This window comes from Panthera uncia, chromosome D2, assembly GCF_023721935.1.
Source record: "Panthera uncia isolate 11264 chromosome D2, Puncia_PCG_1.0, whole genome shotgun sequence".
NCBI lineage: Eukaryota > Metazoa > Chordata > Mammalia > Carnivora > Felidae > Panthera > Panthera uncia.
Window position 1 is genome coordinate 52,905,336 of NC_064818.1, and position 23,414 is coordinate 52,928,749.

General features: G+C 44.6%; 1 protein-coding gene across 42 annotated transcripts in view; it reads right to left on the reverse strand.

The window, feature by feature from the left end:
- The window catches only part of SORBS1 (sorbin and SH3 domain containing 1), a 116,652-nt gene that overhangs the window by 35,344 nt on the left and 57,894 nt on the right, over positions 1-23,414 (reverse strand). For 15 of the 42 annotated variants that reach the window (XM_049645471.1, XM_049645436.1, XM_049645445.1 and 12 more), the window contains 5 exons: positions 18,270-18,353; positions 14,171-14,236; positions 13,484-13,585; positions 9,514-9,563; positions 207-379 (listed from right to left, as the gene is read on the reverse strand). In XM_049645471.1, the coding sequence (XP_049501428.1) occupies positions 207-379; positions 9,514-9,563; positions 13,484-13,585; positions 14,171-14,236; positions 18,270-18,353 (475 nt within the window). The remainder of the gene's footprint in view (positions 1-206; positions 380-9,513; positions 9,564-13,483; positions 13,586-14,170; positions 14,237-18,269; positions 18,354-23,414) is intronic. The other 27 variants (XM_049645444.1, XM_049645450.1, XM_049645453.1 and 24 more) reach the window with 3 other exon arrangements.

The following is a 23,414-nucleotide window of genomic DNA, read 5'->3' on the forward strand; positions in this document are numbered from 1 at the left end:
ATACCAGAAAGAAAAATGGCCGGTGAGAAACTAGGGGAGGGGACTAAGAGGCCTCCAAGGCCTGGAAATGGACCTGCGCAGGCAAAGGATATCCTCGTAGCTGGAAGTCACCCACTGCCGACATCCTGATAACGGGCGTGGATGGGTGACAGACACCCAGATAACCGTGCGGATGAGCCAGAGCCCTGCAGGCTTCCCCCAGTTACCTTTAGTGGAGGCCGAGCTGGAGGGTCGCTTGAGCCCACTCAGACCCTGGAGAGGGATGTCTCCACCTTCCAGGACGCTTTTATAGATCTGCCTCTCATTCTCCAAACTAGCAAGATCCCCGGGAGCCCCATCGGATTCCCTCTTCACTGCATGGAAGTTGGAAGAATATATACTAAAGACAGTGGAATTTTAAGAGAGAGAAAAAAAAGAATGGAAGTTAGAATTTTTAACATTTTTCTAAAAAGCACATTACCACCTGAGGGCAAGAATCACACTTCTTGGCATCCTGATCAAGCACTGTCCTTTCTAAAGGGCAGTCTTACTTAGAGCTCTTCAGACAACACAAGCCCAAGGGTGCCCCTGAATGCTCAGGAATCGTGCTGGAACAGCAAAGTGCTCTAACTGAAATGATGGCATTTGGGGGCATCCCAGTGGCTCATTGGGTTGAGTGGCCGACTTAGGCTCGGGTCATGATCTCGCAGTTTGTGAGTTTGAGCTCCTTGTTGGTCTCTGTGCTGGCAGCTCAGAGCCTGGAACCTGCTTCAGATTCTGTGTCTCCCTCTCTCTCTCTGCCCCTTCCCCATTCAAGTTCTCTGTCCTCTGTCTCTCAAAAATAAATACGTGTTAAAAAACAAAGGAAAAGGAAAGGAAAGAAAAGAAATGACGGCATCTGTGCTTTAAAAGAGTAACTCTGAGAAACTCTGTCTGGGGAGGGAGGGCTGGGAGAAGGGGGCGGGGAGGGCAGGGTGGGTGCTGGGGGACAAGATGGCACAGCTGAAGACATGAGCGGAGCCTCCTCTGACATGTTGCCAGCCAAAGTTGGTGACTTCAAGTTCACCACTTGGATTATTTCTCTGGCTTGTTCTTCACAAGCACTTTGGCTGATGGAGCACTGAAGTCAACAATTATCCTGGGTCTCCAGGAAAACCGGTCACCAAAGGGGAACCTGGGATTCTATATGCCATTACTATCCCAGCCACATTTTGCACCAGCTTCTTTCAAAATTTGTAGTCAGAACCTTTTGAAATATAATAGGAGTATAAACTCTTGCTCATTTGCATCTTCTGTTTATTTTTATCTTGTTGAAATTCTAGGTATTTTTGCAAGTTACCACAAATCCTTTTAGGAATGAGGTGGGGTACAGAAAAAAATTAAGAGCACTTACTCACTGAGCCCTTCCCTTCCCCTAATCCTTGTTTTCTACGCCCTCACCCACTGACACACGGAGACACACATATACACTCACTCAGATAGAGAATGACCTCCTTCCCACAAAAGTACTCAGGCTTCTGCTAGGCTGCTTTTTAGTCCTACTGAATTCGGTTTACTAGTATCTGTATGGATTTTTTAGCTCTGAAGATGGAATTGCTTCTCCCAATATTTTATGATGAATATTATCAAGTGTATAGAAAAATGTAAGGAATTATATAGTGAACCCTTGTATCTTCTGGACCCCCAGATTCTACACAGAACACTGGACTGCATTTGCTTATCACATACCTATCCATCTCTTTCCCTCTACCCATCCATCGATGATGGGATTATTCTTACATATGACACAGCCTCTGGGTCCCTGTGGTCACAGATAATGACAACGATGACTCTACACAACGTGGTGACAGTTGTGTATGGGGGAGGCTTGACGGTCATTCTCTCTTTAATCCTCACAAACAATCCAACTTTTCCCATTTTTGGATGGGGAAAGGAGGCACTGAGAGATCAGCACTTGTCCAAGCAGCCACCGTCCGTGCAATGGCAGCGCTGGAACTTGAGCCTTGTCGTTGGGCACCACATGGCACCCTCCACTGTACTTTTATATGTAACATTTCCCTACAACAGAAGAGGCAGTGCCTTCCAAGAGCCCAGGCTTGCACAGCACAGGAGTCCTGAGGATGCTTGAGCTCCGTGTCACTGTCAAGTGTCACCTGCCATGAATGTACCCCTGGGACAAGTGGCCCTGGAGCCCAGGAGTCAGAAATGGAAAAGAGGTGGAGACTCTGGTAGAATAGGCCATGTCTGCACCTCAGGGTACATAAGTTCCACTGAGCAATCCCATTGCTTCTAGCACTGGTGACATCCCTCATGGTAGCCACCACTTCCTAGCTCCTTACCATGTGCCCACCACTGGCTTCCAAAGCTTTCCATGCTCTATTTCAGGAGACTGCCCAGGGGAGTCAGGATTCCCCGAGGTCCTTCTCCTCACTCTCTCTGGCCCCATGTCAGGGGATCAAATGCTTTTCCCCTTTTCTCAGCCAAGACAGGAGAACATTACTGAACACTTAAGGGGAAAGAAAATCAACTCTCAAAGCTGAGAACCTAAAAGCATGCGAGTGACCTGGGTCTACAGAGCAGCCTCCAGGGTGTGTCTCCAAGAGAAGAAACCTCTGGAAGGGGCATGATACAACAAATCTCTTTCTCCCAGGCTGTACCCTTACTGGCAGGGGGCCCGCGAGCAGGTCCATGAATACACTCAATAAATAATATTTGTTGAATGAGTATGAGGTCAAATTCTCTGATGGTAAAATTGGTACACGTGATCTAAGGATTTGCTTCGATTTATGCAATCATGTTTTTAGAAATTCTTTCACAAGTATAAGAATTTCATCACATCTACTTAGGCTCCTGGCTCCTGACATCAGGGACCATGGAGTCATCAGAATGGTGGCAACAGTAAGACTGCAGGGACTTGGCACGGCCCAGGCCTAGGCTGGCTGTCCTTACTGGCACCCTGGTCCCCGATTGGAGGTGCCCACTCCCACCCCCGGAGACAGAGGCATGGCTCTGCCAGGCTCAGAGGCCTGGGGACAAGGGCTGCCACCCACACAGCTTCTGGCTCTCCTGTTTCTACCCGCAGGGGTGCTCAACAGTGTCCCACCCCTCCTCCCCACCCTCTGATTGACACGGCGTCAACTCCAGTTAGAAGGCAGGACGACCCATAAAGGTGATTTACCAGCTGGTGGCACTATGTGCCACTTTAAATAAATGCAAGCTCATCTAAGTTACAGGCTTTAATTAATTAATTAGATAATTAATTAATGAGAGAGGGTACAAGCGAGCAAGGGGCAGAGAGATGGGGGGAGAAAGACAGACAAGCGGGGCTCGCCTGAACTGGGGTTTGAGCTTACGTGATGCAGGGCTCCGGCTCACCAGATGCGAGACTCAAGCTCACAAACGGTGAGATCGTGACCTGAGCCAAAGTCAAATGCTTAACAACTGGGCCACCCAGGAGCCCTAAACTACTGGCTTTAACTTTGAATTTCATAAGTAAACATAAATCTGCCCCTTATCTCAATTTCCCTTTTAGAGCCTACCCTCTTTTCGGTTGCATTTTCTGACTTTTCCTTCAGCTGTGGTGACGGGACAGTCTCTTAAGCCCTGCCGGCCTTGGTTTGGGGTTCACAGACCTCCCTCAGCACCGGGGAGGGACTGAAGGAGGTTTCTACCCTGCTGTCCTCTGAAGTGCCTCAGCCTCGGTCAGAATTTCCAACACGGTCTTCTCCAGGTCTGCCCAGCTTCATCTGGTCATCACTCTGCCATGACTTCATACCTCGCAGCCTCACTACTTGTCAGAAATCCCCTCCTGCCTGCAGCCACTCCACTTTCTGGCTTCATTCCATCCATTATCACCATTTTGTCCTGCTTCCCCACCAGAATGACAAACCAGCAACTCAGGAAACCTCTCAGAATGGATTTGCTATAGCTAATTGTTTTCTTTCTGATACCAAAGCCAACATGCTTTTTCCAGATGTGTAAAATTTCCCAACTGGGGTCTCCTAGAAGTTCTGGAACAATGCTTTAAAATGTAAGCTGTCCATCAGATCTCCTAATTATTGGAAAGACAGACATCATTTGTCCCATCGCACCAAAGGGAAACTGAGGGCCAGAGTGGTGAAGGCAACTGTTGAGGGTCACAGAGTTGTTGGGTCTTTACTGTGTTCAAAGAGATCAGAGAGGATGAGAAAAGCCCGGACTGATGAGAAAGGCCCAATCAGCACTGGCAGCTACCGACCACATAACAAAACAAGCCAAGTTCAGCACTGGAGCTCAGCTCTCAGCAGCTTGGGCTGAGCCAGTTTTCAGTTCAAAGAGAGCAGCAGGCCAGGAGGAGACAGGCCAGACAATTCGCCCTCTGGCTAAGATGCAAAGGGGGCTGAGTTTCAAGGGGATTCAACGAAAACACTCGCTGGAAGAATAAAGTGAGAGAATGGAGTAATCCCCTTAGGGCCAACTACTTGCAACTGTATGACCAGGTGGGCTCTGGGGGACCCCAGCCTGACTCCAGAAGGCAATGTGCAGCAGCTAAGGCTAACCTGTTGGGAAGCAAGCTGTTTCTCAAGTTCTTTCACCTGTAAAACTGTTAAGTATGGTAAGACTGTCCAAGAAATCCACCGTCAAACCTGTTACCATATAGACCTTTCTTCTGAGCTCCAGACACATACATTGAAGTGCCTTCTGGAGAGCTCCACCTCGGTGTTCCTCAGGCATCTTAACCCCTACATGCTCCAAAGCAAGCCCGGCTTTGTTCTTCTGTCTCCTCTCGCCCAAGACAAAAAGCCCAGGGAATCAACCCCTTTCTCCCTCTCCTTGCTCCCCAAACCTAACCAGTTACCAAGTCCTGCTTCCTCCCTGTCCTACACAGCTCACTTCAGTCCCTTCCCTTGACCTCTCTGGCCACCGCCTCACCACCACCACTTCTGCCTCCTCCGCCCTGACTCCCTCCAGTCATCTCTGCAAATCATTGTCAATGATATTTCTAGAAAAGCTCTCAGTAGTTCATTCCACTGCTCATTTTATACACTCAAGTATTTCTTGAGCATCTATTAAGTGTGAATCACTCTTCCAGGTGGAGCTTCAACAGGGAACAAAACAGGCGACAAATTCCAGCCTCATGGAATTCACTGTTCAGAACCATTTGTTGTTTTTAGCAAGAAAAAAAAAAGCGCAACTTTTTAACTGTGGCTTTGGAGGAGGAAGTCTAGAAAATCTTTAGCCTTTGTACTGCATGAAAAAAATTACCTTTTATATTTACAGTATGTGATTGTTACTCTTTCTGGGTCCCAGCACTGCGTTTACCACACCAGATTCTAATTGTGATTTACAAGCCTGTGTCCCCATCACACTCTGAGCCCCTTGAGGGCAGGCAGTTCATCTTAACTAATCTTTGCATGCCCAGTGCCTAGCACTGCTTTTCAATAAATACCAGTGGAATAAATGACTCTATAAAATTAAATGCTTACATGCAGATTTCTGAAACATTTTCAAGGCCCAGGAGAGTTTCATATAGTTCTTCAGGTGAAAATTTGTGTTTTGATCTTAGGTTAAAAGAAAGTGTTTTCTGAGGAAAAAGCAGCGTGCTCTTGAGTGCCACTTGCTGGCCAAATAGAGAAAAGCCTCTTTAGTTAAGCAAAAAATGAATTAGTGCTAAAGAATTAGTGCTAATCCATGTCAACGATGAGGGGCACCTGGGTGGCTCAGTCAGTTAGCATCCAACTTTGGCTCAGGTCATGATCTCACAGTTTGTGGGTTCAAGCCCTGCATCAAGCTCTGTGCTGCCAGTTCAGAGCCCGCAGCCTGCTTGTGATTCTGTGTCTCTCTCTGCCCCTCCCCGCTCGTGCGCACGCCCCACTTGTGTGTGCATGTGAGCGCTCGCTCTCTCTCTCTCTCTCTCTCTCTCTCAAATAAAAAGAGAAATGACAATGATGAAAATCATCAGATCTTAAGTCAGGGCTGACTTAAAATCTGATAACTCTAGGGAAATAACATACAAAATTGGACATTGTGATTGCAAGCATAAAAAATATATTTTTGGGGGTGCCTGGGTGGCTCAGTTGGTTTAGGCATCTGACTTCGTCTCGGGTCATGATCTCATGGTTCATGGGTTCGAGCCCCATGTTGGCCTCTATGCTGACAGCTCAGAGCCTGGAGCCTGCTTCAGATTCTGTGTCTCCCTCTCTCTCTGCCCCTCCCCACCCTCAAAAATAAAATAAAACAAACAAACAAATACATATATATTTTTTGAAAGTAAGGACTGGTAGTTATACTGGGATATTGGGGCTATGGGTGAATTTCTTCCTCTCTGTATGCACATTCTTTTAACAGTGTGATATGTAGTCATGTTAATTAATAGAATTCTAAACTGTCCAAGATATGATAAGAACGTAGATTTAAAACAACATCATCACTTCTCTAGTGACTCATTCTATCTATCTATCAATCTAGAATTTTTTTTTTTTTTAATCCCAATGTTTTTGAACCTGGGCTGTCCTGCGACTCCTCCTTCAGTCTTTGGGGTTAAGTCAAGTCTTGCCAATGTTTCTTTCAACACGTCCTTCCCAACTATCCAGTCAGAGGGGCCAGATTCAGTCTGCAAAAGTTGCTGGCCTCAGTGCTGAGCAAGTTGGATGCTAGTTAATAAAGACTCCCAGGCACATTCATTGATTCAGCAAACATTTGCTGTGCACTTCCCCGAGTGTCAGGAAGTGTGCTGAGGCTGGCTCCCCACCAATTCCAAATACAGAAAAACCTTACTCATTTGAAACAAACTGGAAGGAAACCTAGCCTGACTTATTGAAAAATCCCCAACTGGTAGGATAGCAGGAAGATAAAACTCACGTATTCCTGCCAAGTAGCTCATGAGAGCCAGACTATGGCTGAAACAGAGGTCTTTGGAGACCTAGCTCAGTGACATAAATAAGAGTGCTTGATAAATGAACACAGCAAATATCTTTAGGTACACAAATACTCAGAACGTCTGAAAGCCACGTGTTCTTTTAAGCAGTTGCGTTAGCCCCCTTCAATCCTGCTAACACAGTATTACAAATAGTTGCCTACGTTGTTTTTCTAATCCCTCAGAACCAGTCAATTGTAGCTTGCTTTCTGTGAATTTACTGCCCAGTTCTGAGTCAGTACGGTGCAGATGAGAGTTTACTGCCAACATCATCCACTCTCCTAGAACTTCATTATTCCTCTTCTGGCTATAGCTCGGCTGGGTACCAGCTGTGGAATTGTGGGCATCACATGGCCTTATGTGCTTGTTTCCTTGCCTATAAAATGGGCATCAAAAATAATACTTGACCCTGGAATGGTGAAAGGACTAAGTGAGGGAACGTACATAAGATGTTAACCATACGGCCTGGCTCATAGTACATGTTCAATTAAGTCACTAAAATTATTTCACTCAAGACCTGTGCTCCTAACTTTGACAGCCTGTGGGCACTGCTTTTTCTTCTGAAAACTTTTACTTACGATTTATTTTATTAAGTTATTATATTGATTGATTGTACCCTAGGGGGCCCAAACCTGAATACTTTTAATCCTTTAACCTCCTTCATTCATTTGCCACTTTGCCTTTTCAGCTACCAACATCCTTCCGGGTATGTGTTTTGCCCACAAACTACTAAGGGACTGTATCTTATGCTCTTATTTTAACACTAAACATCGTGCGTTAGATCCAGTAAGAATTCACCCATTAACTAAGGCACATTGACAATTTATTCACCCGGCCACCAGAAGCAGCCTCTTCTGTGCCATGTACTCTGGGGAGATGGGGAAAGGAAAGGAGGTTTGGGCGGGGGGGGGGGGGGGGGGGGGGGTGGAGTCCAGGCAGAAGGGTTAACACTGGGCAATCCTGAAAACAGTAGGGGCAGGGAAAGATCTGGAGCAATCAGCCCAGCAATCACTGGGCTGTGTCAAGACTGTCAAGGGGACAAATAGGTGGCCCCAGGGACCATGGAGAGTTTGCAGGGAGCTGTGGCCTCGAAGACGCCCTTTACCTGCAGGTAGCCTAAGGTCATCTGGTGGATGTCACCTCTGAAAGAACATCTCTGGGGACCTAGATGGCCTGGGACTTGTCATCCTTACAGCCAAAGGCACAGCCCAACTAGCTCCTTAATGACAGTGAGCCTCAGAGCCCCGAGTGGAGGGAGCTCAGGAAGGGGGTCCCGACACCATATCTGAGCTCTGAGGTCTATCGCACTGCTGGTCTGATGACCAAACCCGCATTAGGTGTGACAGACTTTATGCCTGGACTTTTCCAAGAAAGCAGGTAACTTCCCTTCTAGCTGCTGTCCTAATGTAGCTTCTCCATTTCTTACGCTCTGGGGTAAATTTAGTCATAATCTTAACCCGTATTTATAGGGAAAAAATGAACAGAATGGATCCAGCCAGAGATTTGGTGACTATACTAAAAGAATTAAGATTTTTTTCCAATTTCCCACTGAAATACCCTAAACCCAGCTGACTGATTTTCAAATGAAACTACTCTTGTAGCATGCCTTCTTTGGCAAGGGAGGTAGGACATTCATTCCCAAGTGACCACAACATATGCCAGAAATTCCATGGACTCAGCTTTCAGATTAAGCCAGGCTTCTATTTGAAGAGGTGAACTTTGCTCACTGTGGGGTTTACCCGATGCCAATGGAACAGGTACCAGTTGTGCCTTTTCTCATCATATTTCAAAGAATGAGATACGGATACGATGGCGACGAGAAGCAGCTCCCACCACAACAAGCTCCCAAATGCACTGGGTGCATCAGGTACTACAGAGATGCGGCCCTTGCTCTCAGGGAGCTGATAATTTATCAACAGATAAATTATCTTGTGTTCTTAACACAAGAGCATGATTCAGGTATTCAGCAACAGAACAAGGGCCCTAAGAGGTGCCAACATTGGGGACAGGGAGGCTCCGGGCCGATCTGTACCAGCTCAGTGCTTGCCATGTGCCGTGTAGGTGACGGGTAGGGGACGGCACTGGAACGTGTCAGCCGTGTGGCAAGTAATGTGGCACAGGGCTCAGGATGGTCTAGGGAGGCGGAAAGGAGACTGGCGGCTACTCCGTGGAGTGGAGTGTGCACGCATCACCCAGGCAGAATCTGGACTGGTATGAGGAAATAAATCCACATCTCACAAGTTAGCCCCCTCTTGGCTCCACCTTTCCCCGTGAGAGGTGCTGCCCGAGGACCCAACTCCCCGCCCCTTCCCCTTTATATCCAGTGTGGCCCATCTCAGTCACACACCCCAACCAACAACCAGCAAATGAGTGAACTTTGATTCCAAACTCAGACAGACTCACATCCTAAAGGTAAAGATGCCCATATAGGAAAAAGCTTATCAAAAATACTACAAGTCATCACAAAATTAATTTAGAAGAGGAAGAGAAAACAGAAAAATAATTTGAAGAACATAATCAAATTGCTGCTTATCACCAAAGCCACTAGACTGATGCCAACAAAACACCTGGGTCCAAAACATAGCCTCTTCCCATTTCTGACATTAATACAGTAAGCCATGTAAATGGTGGCAACTTACTATCCAGGAAGCTCTGAAGAAATTTCTGGAGTGGGGCTGACCGTCGAGCTCTGTAAAGGTCAAAAAAAAAAAAAAAAAGAATGTAGATCATTTATTTTACCTCAGACACTCCAAGCCAAGGGGAAAGAGAGCAGCCCCTTTCCTTTCCCAATGTAGCCAACCAAGGACCTTTGGGAGATGGGGAGCTTGGCCGGAAAGGTCTAGGTGCTGGAAGCTTTCTGGCCCAGCGGGCACTCTTGCTCTCTGGGTGCACTGGAAGATGGCTCCCTGGCTTATGCTTAAATATAGATCCGCAGAGCAGATAGCCCACCATTTGGCCAACATGCATTAGTGACGAGGACAACACAGCCTTCACCGGCTTATACCCAGCCCTCAGAGCCCCTGGCCAAGCCCACCAGAGAGAGACTCCTTCATGCACCCAATGCCACATCCAGAGAGAGGATCACCTGACATCTTAGGTACAGAAAGTACAAAAATGCATTTGAAAAGACCACACTGTATTTAGATCATTTGTTCACCACTGCAGGTTTAGAATGTGGAAATGTGTGAGAAATGCAGTTTCACAAAGCCCACGAATGACCACTTCAGTCTGAGTGGGGGAGCATTTTATAAAATTACAGGCCACTACCCAATAGAAAGAAAACAACCAAGAGCTACATGCAGAGAAAAGGCAACATAATTACATAGTTGAGGGTTTCTGTTGTCTTGGAGGAAAAAAGGCAAAGGGCTCAATTTATTTTTTAAAAATAATGAGATAGTTGAATAAATTGATGAAAAAGTTAACTTTTAAAGATACTCCTAACCCCAATGGTGGTTATTTCAAGGGAAATACCCTATCTGGAGGGAAGGAGATACTAGGGGGAAGGAGAGAAACACCAGGATAAAGAAAGGGAAGAGTGACCAAGAGGGAGGAGAAGACTGGACAGGAAGCAACCTTCATCAGGGCTCACCTGCCTGGTCCTCTGCCTGCCGAACACCCACCCTCACCTGCTGGGTCCTTTCACTTGGGAGGACACCTCTGCCCCAGGATGAGAACACTGCCCTCCCCCACCCCAGCTGCCCATCCTTACTCCTCAGAGAAGGTGCGGCTCTTACCTCCACGTTCATCCTTCCAGCCCTCCTGCCCATCTCCCACCTTGGCACCTGTCCCATTCTGGGTGTTCTCCACTTTGAGGATGATGCCCTGGTCTCCATCTTGGAAAAACTTTTGCATGACCTTGTGGAGCCCTCTGGGAACATCTTCCTTCCTTCCTTCCTTCCACAATCACATATTTTCAATCAGTGCTGTACCCCTGGGGGACCCCCGGATTCTTCTCTACCCTGGCTCCCAGCAACTACTCACCCAGCAACCTCCAAAGATTTTTTTAGAAACCTCCAGTTTATCAAGTCCATTGACCTTTCCTCAGTCTTCTTTTGCTGACCTCTCTGGAGCACTGGGTAGTTGTACTTTCTTCAACTCTCTGAACTGTTCACCCTCTGACTCTCCCCCTTCTTCTCCTGTTCCATGCCATCTAACATCCCAGGGGGTAGCTGCTGTTCTCTCATCCTTTCCGTTCACATGAGTCTCCTTCCATCTTTCATCTGCTCCCAGGGCTTCACCCATCACTCTCTTCAGGTGGCTCCAATTGACTTTATAAGCCCCTGCCTCTTTCAGGACACCTCGTCTTAGATTTCCAGCTGCCTACTGGATATTCCCTACATGATACCCAACCAATGCTTCAAAAATAAATCACGTAAAACTAACCCCGTCTTACCACTGTGCTGATTTTCTCCCCATCAATCTTATGTGATGTATGAAGGTCCTCACCCCTCTGACTTCCTAGCCAAAACCCTAGAGTTGCCTCTGTCCCCATCCATCCCCCAATTCTTTGTTCTACACACCAGTTAAAATGTCCTGTTGCAACTTCCTCTGTGAGCGCTGTCACATCCACCCCTCGCCTCCCTTCATGCTGGTGCTGGAGTGGGGGCCCTCACCCTTCCATGCTGGGACCACTGCAGTAGCCTCCATGCCTTCTGCACCTCCAACTGGGGGTTCTCCCTTCAACTTCACCTCTCTAGAGTGAGGACACAGACTTTCCAAAAACAATTCCAGAATCACAACATTGGTCTGTAGACAAAATCATCCCCTTAGCCATATTTTCTGAGCCTCTGTAATCCAGGGTCAACCCTCTTTCCCATACCTACCTTCCACTACTACCGAGTTTTCCATTACAGGTGAATTTTCTACTTTATTCCCTGCATACATGCTAAATGTGTTCACTTCTGTGCTCTTGACCATGCCTCACATGGATGCCCCTTATTTCTACCATGTACCTAGGTTGCACCCATCCTTTAAGATCCCGGCTAACTCCTTGGAGAAGTCTTCCACAAGGTCAGTTTTTCCTGGCACTCAGAGCCCATACCATTCTTTTAGCTCTTCGCAGGCACTGCTGTGCATAATTGGAGAGCCTTATGCATGAGTGTGACGAAGCTGTCATGTTTCTGAAGGCAAAGTTCACACATCAGACCCTTCTCTGTGCCCACCTTGCCTGGGTAGTGGTCCATGTACTGGAAGCTGTCTCTAACTTCAAGGAGGCCTTAGCGAGTTCAGTAATTCTCCAGCTGCCTTCCCTCCTTGTATGTATAATAGAACTGCTCTTATTAGACTATTTTGAAAAGTGATCCCTGATTTGTTTTAGGACCTGGAATCTTCACGCTCCCGTCCCGCCCCAGAGCACTCTAGGACTTACCTGAGGTTCTCACTCTCAAACTAGCTCAGACCTTCCATCCCACAGAGGCTACAACCGGTTCCAGTCTCCACCCTGGCTGGAAACCCCCCACCCCCTTCTCCCTGCTCCATGATATATCTGCCTTGATTGTGTGCACTGTGGCTCACCTTTGTGCCTCACCCAAGTTCTGAAGAGGGGCCTGGGTGCACTCATCCTTTTGTGATTCTGGATTCCCGAACCCCAGCTCTCCTGATCTGCTTTCAGTTCTGCAGCTTCTGACCTTATTTCAGCCTGCCTTGGCTGCTGCCATAATCCCATGGGCTCCCTACTCCTTCCCTGGCTTAGGGTCCAGCACTCACAAGATTTCATAACCCAAGTCTCTCAAGACCCTCCTTGTCTTAGTTCTGCTTAAACAGAACACGACCCACAGGATTTCCCACTTTTCCTGCCATGGTCTGTGGACCTTTCTAGCCTCTCCAGCAGTGACTGCATTCCTTCTTTATTTTCTGTAAAGATACCCTTTCCTTGTAAGAGTCTTTGTTATTTTGTCAGGGAGCCCTGGGGGTGGTTGTCCAAATAGTTGGTATGTTTCTTCCCTTGGCAACCCATTTACCTTGGACTCTCTCTCTCTCTCTCTCTGACATATCCTTTAATAAACCACATTTTGACATAGCTCTCTTTAAAAATACCCATGCAGGTTGAGTTTCAGATGCTTGTTTGTGGCCAGGCTGTCTGGCCTCTGGAGTGCATTTTTTCATGGAGAACTTTCTAACCTTCCAAATGACAAATAGGAACGCTCTGATGGTGCCAGGCACGTAAGAGGCACTCAAATCACTGCCACTGTGTTTTTGAAAATGATCTCTGAGGTTGGCATCTCCCAAGGCTGCAAAAAAAAAAACCAAGGAAAGTGCCCCCCAAAAATGGCTCCCTGAAAATCTGGAGAAGGTATATGGAGGCAAGGGAAGGAAAGGGTCACCTTCTGAGAGCACAGAAAGACAATGATACGGGGGTGGGGTCATTTAAATCACCAGCCACCCTGTGTATATTTGAAAAGTCTCCTTTAAGGAAGATGCCAAGCTCAAAAGAAATCCAGGCAAAAATTAGGTTGGTGGGAGAGGAAAACAGGAGTCAGAAAGCCATGCAGCTTAAAAAGAAGCAGCATTACCACTCATTGCCTTGCCTGTATCGAAACCAGAGAGCAGAGAAGAAAACAAAACCGAGCTGGAAGAGGAACCGACAGCGTGAGAAAAACTAGGAAATACCTGTGACAAGTTTGCCCCGGGTGCTTTATTAAGCGTCTCCGTGTTTTCTAAATCTGCCTCTAACTCTGCTGGGCAGAGGTTGAGATCTGTTTCTAGATTAGTCTGGTTTGAGAAAGAAAAGATGGGAAAGCATGTTTTAGTTTAGAGGAGAGGCAGAAAGAATGGAAGGTTAAGTTTGAAAAATGAGCTGGTTTAGCGCTATACTTTAATAAGGCAAAGATGGCATGACTGAACACAAGAGCTCACTAGAAATCAGGTGCAGACGTGAAAACAGAATGCAACATTAGGCAGAGAAAATACAAATCCTCAAGTCATCAGAGCTCCAAAAGGCTATTCTACTCGCTAGAGAGAACTACAAATACCACAAAAACCTACCTTTTGCGAAAGACCTATTTTTGCTCTTTTCAGAGTCTAGTGACTGTGACAAGCAGGATATGTCAGGAGAATAAGGCATTGCTTTATAAACCTCTAAACATTAGTAGACGTCTTACAGACTTTGTTAAATGGTTTTATCACCAAGCCAAAAAAAAAAAAAAAAGTTATCAAGTTAAAAAAAAGTGATTTGAGAAAATAATAATAATTAAAAAAAAAAAAAAAACAACAACAACCAAAAACCCCACAACACACTCACACTAACCAGGCTAGAGAACACACACACAGCCCACGGAGGAGGCACAGCGGAATTACCTTTCTATCCTCTCTAGGAAGGATAGAGCAGTCTCCAGGAGTATAATCCCATATCTTTTTGGGAGGCTGACGGGAAGCAGAGGAGGAAATGAAGAAATGAGCATAAAGACATAAAGACAAACACGGAGACTGGCTCAAACGAAGAGGGGCACACTAGGAGAACTGTATCAACACAGAGAAGTGAACTCAAAACACAGGGAGCAGGCACTCTGCCTCCTGAGGGGGCCGCCCAGGGAAGGGTTCTGCAGGATTTAGGAGCTGGAAACATTAACTGGGAATTTTTTTCTAGGTCTACATCTCAAGAGTAAATCATTGTTGGATTCTAAACATTGAAAACATAAAAAAAGAAAACAGAAGAAAAAAAAAGCATTAACACCAATTTGAACAAAAATCAAAACTCTGAAATTCCTCACTATTCTTTTTTTTTCTTTTTTAGTTGAGACGGCTGACATACATCCTCACTATTGTTTTCAAATTAAGATGGACACTGAGATTCTATGTTTTTGAAGCAGTCTTCTCCACGGTAGAATTCATTATACCTTAATAAGTGTTGTGAATTTGGAGATTTGGCCAGGGGAGGGTAAATTGAACCAAATGTGCTTTCTGTGGTTTGTGGCAATGAAATCCATGTACAAAATGGGTGTTCTATAATGCACTGTGTAACTAGATAATTCCAGTGGACAACACTTAAAATCTCCTTTTAAAGCTTAACTAGACTTTGATAACATTGCTGGTAGTACAGCCATGCCTTTCATCTGCCTTACAGAACAGTCCATAACTTGAATTTGAACAGCAGACTATAGGGTTATTTTCATTTTCTCCTTTAACTCTTCAAGTTAGAATTAGAGCTGCATTCCTAAAACAGAACTCTGCCAAGAGAACTGTAAGTTTAATGAAGGAGGGGTTCAGAGGGTAGGACATCTGGAAGTTACAAGCCACTTGTAACTGTGGAACCTCTCCCCCACCAAGTAGACCTTGTTTTGCCTATTTAGACCTGAGATGTCTTATCCAATGACTCCTGAACAGAGGAGATCATTAATAGCTCCTAGAATTTTGAGCAAATATTATAACTATGTGGAAGCATGCAAATTGGTTTACTTTGTGACATTTTGCCTTGAGCTTACTTCTAGAAATCACGTTGATTCCTGCAGAAATTGCGGGGGGCGGGAGGGGAGAACTAACATCCAGACTGTTAGTAATGAACCTGCAAATGAAAAGCAATCTGAATCCAAGGTGCTTTCATCACTGACAGCTAATAGGTCAATAATGCAATCTCTGTGCATGTATATACTCTGCAATGTGTAAAGTAAGTGCTATTAAAAATTACCATTCATCTTTAAGCACTTAATACACTTGGACTGTTCACCTGGAGAAGTAAACTTTTTAAAGTCACTTATGATCTTACCTAGTCATTTCTTTCATAACTGCAAAATGTTAAGGCAGTGCTTACAAATTAAATTGGTTTTAAAAGTCTTACAAAAAGGGTGCCTGGCATCTTGAATTATTTGATATTCTACAACAACGTATCCGAGCTAAAAGGTACTACAAGCCAGCATCTTGCTAAGATTTCAGCTCATCTGGGTGGCTGGCTTTAAGTGCAAGAGTTGAGGAAGAAAGGAGTTCAGGGTCAATGTCTAGTGTCCAAGTTCTGGCAGGCTTTTCACTCAGGGGAAGTGGGTCCGGAGTTGGTATGGAAAAAAAAAATAGAAATGATGATTCATATTATTTGGTAAGAGTTTTAATTTCATTCTGCTTCTGAATGAGTGAAAAACCTGCTGAAACAATTTCCATGATTTACACCACTTTTATTTATAGCTCTTATTATAGCCTAGAGCAATTAAGGTAGGACTGAAGAAAAAATTTCTCCCAACAGCACCTTCTTCCCAAACTTGGAGCAAGAGCCAGTCATCAAGTTGGTTCCACTGGATGACAAGCCCACCCTTCAGATGCTTCTTTCTAGACCATAAGGAGCCACTCGTCTCAAAACTGTTCCTCAGGATATGGGCATTAAGTTATTTTGGCAAGTCTTCAACAGTATTATCTTTTATTACTTTAAAAAACCCACACAAAAAGTCCCATTTTAGAAGGGCTCTAAGGTCTGTGCGAGGAACATCATTGGCTTCAGAGGAAATGACATTTTGGAAAAGGATCACTAAGTCTTTAAATAATTAAGAGGCAGCTAGAACAACAGTAGCAATACAAATTCTAGGAAGGTCTCACTACACAAATGGACCGTGTCCTCAACATTTATTTGGATTGGTTGTGTGGTTCTCAGACCACACTTTCCAGCAGAAACAGTGTTAGTCTATCAAGCTATTCACAGAGCCTATTTAATATATGCTGGGACTCAAATACTGCCCTTTGCTAACCAAAACAGAATTATTTGCAATTACAGATTCAGTAAAACAAACCAATCACATGATAAAAATTGTTTCGCACCTTTCCCTAAAAGTTAACATTTCAGATAAAACTAATTTAGTTATTTGGCAAATGAGAAATGGCTAGCAATTTGTGAATTCTGAGAGGAGCTTCCAAAATCTATGACATGGACTCTCCATTACACAGAATTTAAAGCTAATAGCTTTTGCTTACCCTGATGAAGGTATGGCATTGTTATTACATATACCAATCATGGTCTTTTTTTTTTTTTTCCCCCCTTTGGCAGAGGGGGAAGGGACCACACGATTCAGAAGTAGCTTTTCGTGTGAGATGTTTGAACAACTTTTAAGAAAAAGAAAAGGGTTAAGACACTGTTAAATTTTTGAGGGTGGAGAAGGTTGCCTGAGGTGGACTTCAGTGAAGTCTGAATGGTGAACAGCAAAGGAAAAAGGGAGAGAAAGGAGAAATGAGGCGTGCACCACAGCTAGGGAGAGAAGAGGGTGCAGACTCCAGGTTAGACACATCCCTCTATACTGCACTAGGTGGCGCTGTTCACTCAGGACAGCTTAGCAGCTAAGAGGCATCCAGGACAGGGTGAGCAGGAAGGAAACTTGTTCCCACCAGCAGGATGTTTGTAAGTCAGGCGCTCCTAACTCAGAAGATGCCTCAACTTCCTAACAAAGCTCAGCATCGCTGAATCAAATTAGCAGTTCCACAGCAGCCGCTGCATCTGTCTTTGGCTTCATCTTAATGAAAAATGTACACCATGGAATGTAACATTTTATTGAACTATAAATTCCTGTCTGCAAATAAAACTATCATTCCAAGCCCCAGTGATTCCAGTGCTGGCTTCAATGTTTAAAGTTTCATACAAGCATCTGACAAAATGGTTTTTTTTATATGTATATACACTTAATTCCTCCACCCATAAATTCTTTTTGCAGCTGTAGTAAGACTTTAAAGTAACTGGAGGTTTAGGGTCAGTTTCTAGCCATCTCCAGTGGAGAAATGACTCAATTCTCCCTTCTGTTTGATACCCCTCTGGGTGCAGGGCTAAGAAAATCCTCCCGTCAGTGCCAAAAATCAGTTTGCACCAAGGCCAACTCAGAGACATCACAGGGAAGCTGCAAAACATTAGGAACTCTAGCACATTTAGTGTTGAGCCTAACTCCCATTTCAAATTTTGAGAAATATTACCCTAACTTGTAGATCATTCCCTGAGTCACCTATAACAGGGATGTATTTGTGGATCACATCTACACACAAAGGCCCTTTTGGGTACTTCCCTTGCACATGTACTTAAAAAAATTTTTTTTCTTTTTAAAGCAGTGACAATGCTGGTCTTCCCAGTGTGTAATGCATTTTCCTGCTTATCTTCAGTTTGCCATAAAGACTTTGGTTAAGTAATCAAACCAGTGGCTGAAATAATGCTGTCCACAAGGCGTGTGATATTTGTTGCTAGTGGTGGGAGGTCCTGAGCAATGAATTAGTCGTGTTTCTCTGTGATTTTATGGCAAGAAATAATTCCAGAGCTCACTGTCCTTTCTCGGCAAAAGCTTACAGGTTGTAGTGAGAATAGACAGTCCCACTATTGACAAGTGAAATGGCTGTTCCCTGCTTCCTGCATTCCTTACAAATAGATCTGACTGTTTAGCGGCAACAATGCATCAACAGCATTATTTAAAAAGGTGTCTATAACCACTGAAGCTATTAAACTTACCGGTTTCCCAAACTCCAATTCCGAAAAGAATTTATACCAAGGTTCATTCTTTAAATCTATCTCTTCTGGGCTTATATCCCGACTCTATAGGGGTTGGTGATAGGGAAATGGAAGAGAGAGAAGGATAACATTATGCAAAGATTACATAGGAACAGGCCAGTAGAGATGCAGTGGTTTCCGGGTATCTATAGCAACTGTATTCAACAGCAGCAATCATCCATTTTTACAGACATCAGCAAAAACAAGGAGCTAAAACAGGTGGGAGAGGATGGGTTTATAAAAACAGAGAAATGGTGGTAGAGAGCAGTGAGTGAATCATTCTCAGCCCTAAGGCAGAAGGCAAATGGACTACGGGTGGAGAATTTTACACCATACTGCTGACCTCCACGACAGATCGGAATATGAGCCTATTCCTCAATAACTTTATCGTGGGAGAAGAGAAAGCCCTCATTTCCTCTTTACAAAGAGCTGTTAGTTAGGAGCAAACAATCTGGTGAGCACACCAAACATTTAGCCATCTATGCCAGATGAGTACAGCAAATAATTTATATAGTTTTAGTATTTATTTGCAAAGCTGCCTTAAGGTTTTCAAAAGAAATGCAAATACCAACACTTCATAAAAGCCAATTTGTTAATACTGCATCTTTAATGGCACATGAGTAGGTGAGAAATCATGTCCCATAAACAGTAAAGTGAAAGATGATATAGGTAAAAACAGAACACAAGTGTAAAAACATTTTAAATGAGCATCCATGGGGGATGAATACAGACAGAATACACTTCGTGTTTTCACAGATAAATGTTAAAGAACTGGGAAAAATAAAGTGAGGGAAAAGCTGAACGAGACAGACAACAGAGCAGGGGGGGAAAAAAACTTCTGGGTTATGTTACAAAAATTAGTTAGATATCTCAACCTTATATAACTCTAAGAGGCAGTTCACACAGACTGATGATTTGATTCCATGGGATTCCATATGGAGTCAGATATTTAGAAAGTTTTCCTTGCTCTGTGGCATCACTTGTGTTTCTGGAAATAATTAGTCGGCAAATGAATGCCTGACAAGCAAATCAGGTTTCCCCTTAATAAACTGGAGATGTACGTTCACATCAGACAAAAGCATCAGAGGCTCATGGCTTCATTAAATTCATATATGTGTATATATGTTTCAGAAAACCTCGGCAGTCACTAAATGACAGAGATATGATGATTTTCTGACAACAATATGAAATATAAAATATACATTTTGCACCAAGATTGAAAACAATAGAAAATAAACTTCACTCCCTCGGGGCAATGACGCGTGAAGGAAATTGGACGACACTGCTTCACAGAGTAGCCCCTTCAGACACGTTTTTCTTAACATTCTGTTAACAGGCCTTTTGCAGTTTGTAGAAATGGCTGCAAACTTTGTGATCTTGACCAGACCCTTCTTCTAAAATCCTTAGAAGAATTTTTACCATGATCTCTACTTTTGTTTTAAATGGAGGAAGATAAGGCAGAGAACTCTTCTTTAACTGAAATTCGTTGAATGTAAGTTAGTTGGGATCAGAGGGAAAGGTCTACTGAAATGGCGTCTGTCCTCTTGCACCCAGATTAAAACCTCCTCCAACTGGCTTTAGGGACTTAGGGCTTAAATCCTGAAGGAGAAGGTGTATTCCTTCTCACCGGATTGTGAAATGATGTAAGATAGTGGATTCCAAACGGATTCTTTATGTATTCAGTGAAATGAGGCACAAGATCTATAAGGACACAACTATTCAGGAGGGACCGTTCGGACCCTGGGGCATCCTAGACCCTTCCAGGATGGGGTTTCATGAAACCTATGTCATGTTTATTATTTTTAAACACTATTTATAAACTGCTCCCTGGGAATAGGTTAGGTTTTTGTCGTTGTTGTTTTAAATAAAATGTACCAGCTCTTTCAGGAAATGGCCTGAATGTTCTGGTACTAGGTCCTGAAAGAATTAACCCATTTTATTGCCGAAGGTTGTTTGCAGAGTGTTGTTAACTGCGGAGGTTAACACAGTGCTGAGAACTGAATCAGGAGGCATGTCAACTGCTTAGGCCTAGAGCAGGTGCCCAGAGAGAGAGTTAAAGAGGGAATACCACACGGCACTGACATCTGTGTTTGATTTTGTCATTTGTAACTCAGCTGTGGATCCAATTATGGAATGGACAAATAGAAAACGTCCTTTTGGATGCAGAATGTGAGCTCTGTACCGGCAGGCAGGGTGGGTTCCACAACGCCAGGCTTGGTTCTCTGCTACCGTGGGCTATTTTCCCAGCTCGGCAAAATCCTTGGAAAAGGCAGATGACCTGCCAGAAAAATGCCTGATTCTCCTCAAGGATGGTATTGCTTCTTGGAAAGGAGCCAGAGCCTAGCTTCAATTTTTAATTAAACAATCTTAATGTGGTACGTTCATTTCCATAGCACTTTATAGTGTTCATAGTTCTTTTGTACGTGACCACACGTCATCCTCTCATTCGACACTTCAGTAAGTATGGAATACCACTCAATACTCATTTCAATACTCAGTGCTTCGGTAATGTTGGCAGGCCAAATAATACTTCCCATTTTACAGATGAAAGCACTGAGGTTCCAGAAAGTTAAATGACTTGCCCCAAGATACCTTAGGGCAGACTCAGAATTTGAACTCAGATCTTCCAACTCCTAGGTCCAGCGCTCTTTATAGTATAGGACATCCCCTTCTCACGTTCCTGAGAAGGAGGCAGACCCTCTACGTTTGCAGGGGATACCAAGCTAAAACAGGGGTAAATGACAAACTTGAAAAGCCAGGAAGAAACTCAAAGTGACTGTACACCGGAAGAAACCAAGTTGGGTCAACCCCCTTGTTTTACACATCCAAATCTGTATCGTGTCTATAATTACTATTTTAATTCCTGTCCTTCCCAATATATGCCTGTGGGGGCAGGGACCCCAACCTCTAAGCCAGGGCTTGGCACATAAAAGTTATTCTCTATATATCTGTTGAATTGAGCTGAAGCTCTTAAGGGACTTTAGAGGAAAGTTAAAGGAACAAAGCCAGAAAAAGGCCATTTGTGACAAAGCAAGGCCCGACCAACAGACCTCCAATCCCAAGGCCGCAAGACAAGACAGTGGTCTCAGACTATGATGAGAGGGGCTGAGGAGTTATGAAGAATGTCACAGCAGTTGGCTAAACGACTGAAGAGGCCAGAAGGCTGTAAATGTACTGTGTGGGATTCGGAAGGCAGCACAGTGTTTCACTGGCCGGGGATGGTCCAGCTTCGCACCTGGGACAAGACAAGCTGTTAGGCGGCCTCTACAATCTACTGCCACCCTCCCTGTGGTAGATGTGCCTGTGAGGTCGCTACTGAAATTGGCAAGCGTCAGCAGACAGGAGTACCTCAAATTGGGAAAAAAACCACACATTTTTCTCCTCAATAGGAGTTGTACATTTCTGTGAGCAAATTTAGATTCTACATCTGTCACGAGTTAGCATACTGATCCACAGTTAACGACAAAAGTGTGTGTGTGTGTGTGTGTGTGTGTGTGTGTGTGTGTGTGCGCGCGCGTGTGTGTGTTGATAGGGGTGGGGGTGGAAGGTGTCCTCAAATTCTGGCAAACCAGATACCAGATGCCAAAAGGAAAGACACACGGACACTTACGTGCCAACTTTTCTGTTCACGTGGCAAAAATAGCAGGGAGAAAATTTTCAAAAATAAAGGACTAATTCAACTACTGTGAGGAGTAGACTGTGAAATGAAGGAGATCTGAAATTTTTCTCTCAACTGAAAGACTTCTCTGAGGAAGAACAGAGCTAAAGAGTGAACAGCACTGAATGAAACGGCTGTCCATGGTGCTCCTCCCAGGCCCGCCTGGGGCCTTCACGTCCGGTCCCCGGGCCGGCCCCGGTCGTTTACCACACGGGGGAGCTTCCTGTGTAGGACCGCCGGGCGGGGCTTCACCAACCGTGTGCGCGGCCACCACAACTCTCCAGAGGCCCCTGAGGGGCACTACTGTCACTTTCCAGGGTTTGTAACCATTATGGGATCAATGAGAAGCACAAAAACAAAATGTTGTTTTTTTCTTATTTCTGGATGGTGGTCAAATGACTAGGAGCCAAGGAAAGGAGGGGGAAACGAAAAAGAAATTCAGAAAAGGGGCAAGCTTTCCCTGAAAGTGATGATCACCTATGAACCATAATATTGCCCAAACGAAAGCACCCTATAGAATCTAGGGCTATGGAATCTCTGAAGTCATTTAAATGTACTGATATGTGACGGTGCGTCCCAGGCTGGTGATTCAAGTGTCATGAATGTGCCAAAGCACATGACTGTCTTTCTAGGAACAGCGGCGTGGAAGGTGAACTTCTGCCATGTATTTTCTTCTACTTCTAACAGGGAGAGGACCCCCAGGGCACTGTGGGGCCAGAGGCAAAATTCTCTGCTCATCTCTGAACTTTTTGCTTAAAATAACTTTGGTGCACAGTGATGCTAAAGAATGACAGCTCTAAAGCATTTCTGTGCACTGTTGACCTTTCTTCCCAATTAAAATTACTTATCCCTTTGTGCTTTTAAAGATGTCACATTTTTATTTTAGTAAAAGTCAAATCAATTATTACTTAAAGCATGTAGAGTGGAAGAGGTGGAGGGAAAAGAATCTGAACCTGCATTTCAGAGGCCTACTTAATCTGTTCGCAGTGTGGTAACTGCATTTTAATAAAAACCAAACCCCAGCATGATCATTCCATCCTGCTGGCACGGCTGGAGGGCTGCAATCTTTATAGAGCTTTGGAGAATCCCTTTAACCATGATCAGAATTCTGAACCAGCTTTTCTAACGAAGGGTGAACAAAAGGGAAGCGTGAGTGGCAGATACAAAACTAATCAGTTTGTAAAAATTCTTTCCCACTTCGCAGAAGAAGCCTCGTTTCCAGGGTGGTCTTCTATGCCTATACAGGCCATTTTCCCCACTTACAATCGCTTGGCGATGTGAACTTGTGTAGAGAATCAGAAACCAGACTGAATATGAGATTCGTCCTCAATACTGCACTCGGCAGAAGGGGAAGACATATTCTAATAGCCTGGGTCTTTTTTTCCCAAGTCACAACATCAGATTCATTATTTACCTCTTAGTGACGTGCCGGTAGCTTCTACAAAATT